This window comes from Penaeus vannamei, chromosome 28 (assembly GCF_042767895.1).
Source record: "Penaeus vannamei isolate JL-2024 chromosome 28, ASM4276789v1, whole genome shotgun sequence".
NCBI lineage: Eukaryota > Metazoa > Arthropoda > Malacostraca > Decapoda > Penaeidae > Penaeus > Penaeus vannamei.
Genome location: NC_091576.1, coordinates 7,218,868 through 7,226,504, shown reverse-complemented (window position 1 = coordinate 7,226,504; position 7,637 = coordinate 7,218,868). Strand labels below are relative to the sequence as shown.

The window sequence follows — 7,637 nt, the reverse complement described above, 5'->3', positions numbered from 1 at the left end:
GGTTATCTCTGCATTTAGACATTTTCACTTTGTTCTAAGAGTACAAAGCCTTAGTAGCCTGAAATCTGGTGCATCTATATTTGCATATGGCAACACTTGTGAATATTTCGTCATGTACGAACACCTCTACTTTCCGTTAATATCAGCCAATCAAGTCCCACAAAATCGATCATCAGTCAAAATGTGGATCACAGAAACAACACATTAATTTGGACTACCATTTATTAAGCACTATAATGTGGAATGTACCGCAAATGCACAAACACAGATACAAACGTTGGTATGCAAAAATAGACATTCAATTAAGGTTACAGCAAAATTAAATGGCACTTTATTGAAATGAGGCAAATGTCAAAAATACAAAAATTATAGCCTTCATCCTCAAGAACTGTTCCACATTTTACAAGTGCCTTTTTTATGCTTTGCTACGAGGAGAGCTGAAAGGAAAGATTCCGTAAGCACGACTAGAAACATTAAAATAATCGTAAAGCAAAATACAAGACTTCTTTTTTAATGTTATGGAGTTAAGTGTGTGCACTTGGAAATTAAAACGATTTGTCTCCGTTTGTTTATATATGTATATAAAGTTAAGGACGTGAAAATGTCTCGTGGATGACTTCCTACTGGTCCTGTCTGGATAATGTCTACAAATCCCTCTATATCTAACTGGGCCAATGGACCCACTTTAACTTAGGAGGAGGCACTGCCTTTTAAAATAAAAGGTGAAAAAGAACCTTAAATTCTTATCATAAATCATACATTTTTAAAGTTGCTGTTTTTTCCACTGCAAGCTGCTCACTTCAATCAAAATATCCAAATCATACTCAAGATGACGCTGTGTTAATCTCTTAGATATCAAGGTGCAATTTATCACTTTTCCATTTCAACTCTGGTGTGCTATTAGGTCTCGTGCAGGTATCCTTACAAGATCCTGCTCCTCATCCTTCTCTCTTCTTCAAAAAGGTGTTGGGACAAAAAGATGAATAAATTGTAGTGTTGACAAAGTTTAATGGACCCCAGCCAACTGTATACAATCTTACAATTTTTATGGAATGTATTGAACATCCGTATCTGGTCACTAGAACTTCTTTGAGAAGCCAATTAATGTCGAATATAAATTAAGGGAATTAAATAAAAGGATTGCAGTAACCAGATCAGGCATTCAATCTTAGGAACACGAAAAGAAAATTATAAAACCATACAGAAAATCATATCCACATTTCAACCATGAACCTTGGAAATTTAGTTTTTTTTTATCAAACCATTGCTGGGATTCAGTTGTTTGGACACCAGTACTTTGGTAAGCATTACAGTCGGTGCTGGATCTGGAGCGCCACCTTTACACTACATACATTCCTTAAGATTCTATCCAAATAAAAGTCTGAAAGGTTTGCAAAAGCATTCAAATTTGATTCACTCACTTGGAACTAACTAAAATTGCCTTTTTTTTTACATAATGTACAAAGATGAAAACTGAAACCTGTATTCGTAATGATAGAAGGCAGTCTTAGAATACAGCATTTCCAGTTTTAATCTAGGCTAGAAAAATCCTTAAAAACTAAAGACAGATCACAAGACTCTTAATATTAAATGTTAAATTGAGAATATCACTGGATATTGGAAACAGTTGGGAAGTCAGGGACACTGATATTACAATTAATAACTATTGCAGGAGCGCCAAGGATGTGATTGCCACAAAAAATAAAATGAAATATAGATATATGTATATATAGCAGAAGGCAGTGTGGACAGGTTTTAGGAAGAAGAAAATATCCTTACTGGGATGAAGGGACTTTTAAAGAGTTACCGAGACAGAAACAAACAAGGGGGCCAGGTTGTTTTTAAAGGACAACTACTGCATTGTTTAATAGGGCTTAACTTCAACCAAGTCCTCCGGTCACCAAGATTCACCCACTCATCCAGTACCCTGCACACACTTATGTATGAGTATATTAATCACTTGATAATCTATGTTCTCTACATCGTTAATGCCTACTCCTGTTGGTCAGTGCGCTGTCAACAATCATACAGGATCAGAAAGACAAAGGTGACAGGCACGTCCAAAATTATAAAACTGGCAGTAAGAGGCATTATCATCTATAATATTAACCTTAATATTACCTATCACTCGTAACCCAGCAGTAAATATCGAGACATTAATGTTCAAAGCTGAGCATATGCATCATTTACAAGCTAACATCATCGCATGTGGCATTACAGCAGATTCATTAGGAATCTCCACCAGAAGGCAAATTAGATATGGGGCGATTAGCTTCAAGGGGAACATCGAATGAGTGGGACACCGGGAGACAGCACCGACCGCCGCCCACGTCTGAGGGGGGAGCGGGGCGCTGCGACGGGTGCACGCGTCCGGCCCGCACGCCCGTCCCCAGCGCGAGCGTGGTCTGTGCCTCGTTTCCCGATAACCCACTGTCCTAATTTCTACTAAAAATGGGCAACACTAGGATTGTGATTGGATGGGCGGGGACAGATTAACAGTATAGCCAGCGTTCTTTTCTCCTGACTCTTACAAAGAAACCCTTCCGGGCTCTTCTTCCAGGCAAGGTTTGGCCCCCACTAGTTATGACAGGTTCTGTTGCTTGTAGAATCTGGGTGAATAATGTAAATCAGTGGGTGAGCCTAGTGGGATCTCTCTGGGGCCGAATGGGTGGGTGGGTGAGAGGGTTGGCAAGGTTAATTAGCAAATTAACCGGATGAGGCGGTCTCGTGCTTCTCGGCGGCCATGAGACGCTCCTTGTTAGCACGGACTAGCTCGGCTCGGCGATCCTGCAAGAGAAATTGGTAGGAGTCAGTCTATGGCATCTTCGGTTACGGCGCTAACAAGGCGGAACTTTTGGCCTGGTTCAACGGAAGAAAATAAAAAGGAGTAAAAGTTTGCAGCAGCCGAAAATAGGAAAGGATGTTTAAAAAGGACAACAAAAGACAGCCAGTTTAAAAGGGTCACAAGTAAAATGGAGACGGTACATTTTTAAAAATCTTCGAGACGGTAAAAAATCTTGTGTTATTAGGGTTCCTGTAGTTTAAAAACATGAAAATAAATCTGTATGCAGACTCAAAACGACAAACTAAAACCAAACCAAAACTAATAAAAATCCGAATCAGAACTGATGAAAAGGAGAGGAAAGGAAAAGATACGAAGCCATCCGCCGCTGAAGCCCCTCGACCTCGCCCGTGGCAGGCAGCCGATGCAGCCAACGAGCGCCCTCCGGCCCGCTTTGGCACACTCACTTGTTCCTCCTTGGCCTTCTTCGCCTTCTCCGCCATCTCCAGCCGGTTCTGTTCGGCGATCTCCAGCTTCTGCTCCAGCTTCTCCGCCGTCTTCTTCTTGAGCTCCTCCTCCTCCTTGGCCTTGTTCTCGTGCGCCTGCTCGATCTTCTCGCTCACCGTCTTGGTGTGCTCCTGCCTCTTGGCCTCCTTCTCCTGCGAGATCTTCCGCAGGCGCTCCTCCTTGGCCGCCACTTCCTGCTCGCGCTGCTTCAGCACCTCCTCGGCCTTCTTGTTAACCAGCTCTTGGGCCTCATTGATTTTATTGGACTGGGTTTAGTGGGGCAAGAAACAAAACGGGGGAAAATGAAAACGTCTGGGGCTCTCCTAACAACATAGGTGTGAAAAAGAAAGAATAATAAAATCTAAAACACAAAAGTTTAAGTAAACTAAATAAAAACGGGAGTTATGGAATGCAGATGCAATATAAAAAAAACGAGTAAGATTAAGAAAAAAAATCTATATCATAAGAAAAAATGCTTGCCTTATTAAAAAAATATCCTAACCTTTTAGGAAACAAAAGAATACACACAAGCTTCACGAAGCCTCAATACGTACGTGTTCCCGGAGAGTTTCGAGCTTCTTCATGATCTCTGTTTCGCGGTTGGCCTCTGCGATCTCGAGCTTGGCCTGAATTCGCTCCTCTAGCTGCCGGATGGCCTCCTCGTGCCCCAGGCGCACCTTCTGGGCGTACTCCTCCTGCAGGGGCGAGAGGACGTTGTAATTGGGAGACGAATCTCAGACCGGGCCACAGGGAATCCAATTACAAGATCAATTAAAAGTTTGGATGATTTCCGCCGTGCCGTGACCGTCCCGATTAAAACAACAAGACAACAAATTAATGTTCCCAGCTCAGTAATTCTTCCAGGCCGGCCTGATACTCACGTGGTCCTTCAGCTTCTCGAGCATCTTGCCCATGTTCTCGTTCCTGTTCTCCTCGGCGGAGCGGAGCTTGTCCTCGATGGTCTGGCGCAGCTCGTCTGTCTGGGCGTCCAGCTGTTTGCGCACGCTCTCCACGTTGTTCAGCTGCGGGCGGAAACGGGTTGCGGTTACGGACGTCAAGAGCGAAGGGAGGTTATAATAACATCATTTTTATGTAAAAGAACATGGTTGTCTTGCCGCATGAGTAATGTGCTTATAATTACTGTCAGGATGATGATACGGCTATCTAGTTGGAAGAGGGTAACATGATTATCAACATTGGGATAATTAATTACAAGATGGGGATGCGGCTATCATCACTGCCAGAGGAGGGGATGTGGTCATAATTGCTAATGCCATTTTGCTTTGGGGAATTAGTTTCTGGACGTGTAACTTGTCTGGATAGGAATTTCACCATTAAACAAAAGTCCCTCAAGTCCCTCCCTCCCTCCACAAATATTTACACGCAAAACACACCATATAAACACCGAACTCACAAATAAATATACGAAATAAAACAACAAAAAACCAGTCCTGCTCGAAACTCACGTGGTCCGAGATCTTGGCGCGGAGGCCGTTGAGGTAGGCCTCGCGGTTGCTGGAGGTGGTGTCAAGCTTGTCCTCGAGGGCGGTCTGGGTGGCGGCGATGAAGGCGGCGTTGGTCTCCTCTCTCTTGCGGCTCGCCTCCTCCAGGCGGGTCAGGCGCTCGCCCACGCTGGCCAGGCGGGAGGCCTCCATCGACTGGCGGAGGGAGTAGAGTTAGGAATCGGGGGATGAGAGACTGGGCAACGATTGAGATTATAAAGAGGGAAGAGAGGGGAGGGAGGGGAGGGAGAAGGAAGAGAGGGTAGGGAGAGGGAAGAGGGGGGAGGGAGAGGGAAAAGAGGGGAGGGAGAGGGAAGAGAGGGGAGGGAGAGGGAAGAGAGAGGGAGGGAGAGGGAAGAGAGAGGGAGTGAGAGGGAAGAGAGAGGGAAGAGAGAGGGAAGAGAGAGGGAAGAGGGAAGAGGGAGGGAGGGGGAAGAGGGAAGAGAGAGGGAGGGGGGAGGAGAGGGAAAGAGAAATGGGAAGGGGGGATAGAGAGAGCGAAGAAGGGAGGAGAGGGAAAGAGAAATGGGAAGGGGGGGATAGAGAGAGCGAAGAAGGGAGGCTCCCGTAGACTACGAGAGAGTAAGAGGTTAAGAATGGAAGGGAAAGAAAATCAAGATAAAGATTACAATTTGAGAGAGGTGGAAGAGAGACAGGAACAAAGGAGAGTGTGTGAAAGGTTGGTAGGTAGGTAATGAGAGAGGAAGGAAAGGAGGAAAGAAGGGAGACTTCTATCGACCACGTAAAAAAGGGAAGGTACAAAAGGAAGAAGAAAAACGCGAAACGGAAGGAGGAGAAAGGAAGACAGAGGAATGCCGAAATAATTTCATCGACTGCCAGTTAAAGGACGAAGGGAAAGTGATGAACACGGGAGGTGGGGCGGAGGGAGAAGAGAAAAAAGACGAAGACGGGAGGTGGGGCGGAGGGAGAAGAGAAAAAAGACGAAGACGGAACGATGAAACATAACCCTCTCTTTTACTAACGGTGATTTTTTTTTGTATATTTTTCCTATGCCAAAAGATCTGAAAACGTTTGCACAATTATGCTAAAAGTAAACGTAGTCTAAATCCCTCTGTTGGTTTGCGACAAACAAGGCCTCGATCATTTAAACAAACCCAACGCGGCCTCGATTCTTGGCCCAAAGACAAAGGGAAACATTAAGGAGGGAGGGGAAGGAGAGGAGAGGGAAAAGGAGGGAGAGGAGCGATAGGAGAGAGGGAACAGGAGGGAGAGGAGAGAAAGGGAAAAGGAGGGAGGGGAAGGAGAGGAGAGAGAGGGAAAAGGAGGGAGAGGAAAATAGAGAAGAGAGAAAATGAGGGAGAGGAGAGAGAGTAGAGAGAGAAGAGAGAGTAGAGAGGGAAAATGAGAGAGAGGAGAGAGAGTAGAGAGGGAAAAGGAAAGAGGAGCGATAGAAGAGAGGGAAAAGGAGGGAGAGGAAAATAGAGAAGAGAGAAAAGGAGGGAGAGGAGAGAAAAGAAGAGAGAGAAAAGAGAGTAGAGGGGGAAAATGAGGGAGAGGAGAGAGAGTAGAGAGGGAAAATGAGGGAGAGGAGCGATAGGAGAGAGAGAAAGGGAGGGAGAGGAGAGAGAGTAGAGAGGGGACAAGAGGGAGAGAAGAGTGAGGGAATAGAAGATTACGATTTGAGAAGGGTGGAAGGGAGACAGGAACAAGGGAGAGGGGGTGGAAGGAAGACAGACAGAAAGGAAGACAGACAAGAAAGGAAGACAGACAAGAAAGGAAGACAGACAGACAGAAAGAAAAAAGAAAAGAAACGTAAACCCTCCCCAACCCCTCCCGCCCATAGGCCTACCTTCCTGCGCTCCTCGGCCTGCAGGAGCTTCTGCGTGATCTCCTCGGCGGTCATGCTCTTGGGCCTGGGGGAGGTGGTGGTGGGCGTGGGCTTGTCGGCGGAGGGCTCGGCCAGGATCACCTCATAGCACATGCCGCCGCGGGACTTCTCTTCGCACCTGATCTCGGTGGCTGTTGGGGCGGAGAGGGAGAGAGAGAGAAGGAGTTAGATAACGTCTGGCACAATGAGGCGTTGATTAGTTTCTTTTCTTTTCTTTTATCTTTTCCCCGATTTTTATTTTATTTTATTTTATCATTATTATTAATATTATTATTTATTTATTTATTTATTATTATTATTATTTTTATTTTTTATTATTATTATTATTTTTTTTTTTTTGGGGGGGGGGGTTATGGGTTCTGAGTACGTTTATTTTTATCTATTTCTTTTATTTGGGGGTTTGAACAGATTGGGTTCGATTAACCTTTTTTTTTAAACAATACGGTTGTTCATTGCTGCTCATTTAAACAACTTTTTTTTTGTAAAACAATAGTGTTCATCATCGTTGACATCACCTTTTTGTTCAGCGACTCAACGTTCGGTCAGGTCAGCAGCTTTGCTCGTACACAAGATGTCTGTTGCCTTGGGAAAACGAACCACGCATTGCACAGACAGACCCTCCGACTAGGTACATTGCAAGACCTCAAACCATCATAACACCTAAACATACAACACCACTAAATACAACAAGGACCTGCATTCTGGAAATCCCTCTGACGCCCACTCCGCCGCCCGCCCGCCCGCCCACCCGGCCCTCCCCCCCACAGAGCAGGGCGCCCCCTCATCTCGAATTCGACGCCACGGCCTCCGCTCCCACAGAACCCGCTCTCGCTTTTATTTTCTTCTCTTTTTCTTTTCTTATTATGGTAATATTGCTCGATGTGGTCAAGACTTGCATTCGGGATGAAGACGGAACTAAATGGCCGAAGGAAAATATCAAGAAACTGGAAAACATTTTGATAAAAAGATTAAAAATCCAGAAATCGTGGAAGGCTAC

The 7,637-nt window shown here is 45.0% G+C and overlaps 1 protein-coding gene across 6 annotated transcripts in view; it reads right to left on the bottom strand.

Annotated features, from left to right (window-relative positions):
- Positions 1–204: 204 nt before the first annotated feature.
- stai (stathmin) overlaps positions 205–7,637 on the bottom strand; it is a 96,288-nt gene continuing 88,855 nt past the window's right edge. For all 6 annotated transcript variants that reach the window (XM_070141315.1, XM_070141317.1, XM_070141312.1 and 3 more), the window contains 6 exons: positions 6,602–6,771; positions 4,756–4,947; positions 4,171–4,311; positions 3,844–3,984; positions 3,250–3,555; positions 205–2,787 (listed from right to left, as the gene is read on the bottom strand). In XM_070141315.1, the coding sequence (XP_069997416.1) occupies positions 2,707–2,787; positions 3,250–3,555; positions 3,844–3,984; positions 4,171–4,311; positions 4,756–4,947; positions 6,602–6,771 (1,031 nt within the window). In that variant the 3' untranslated portion in view covers positions 205–2,706. The remainder of the gene's footprint in view (positions 2,788–3,249; positions 3,556–3,843; positions 3,985–4,170; positions 4,312–4,755; positions 4,948–6,601; positions 6,772–7,637) is intronic.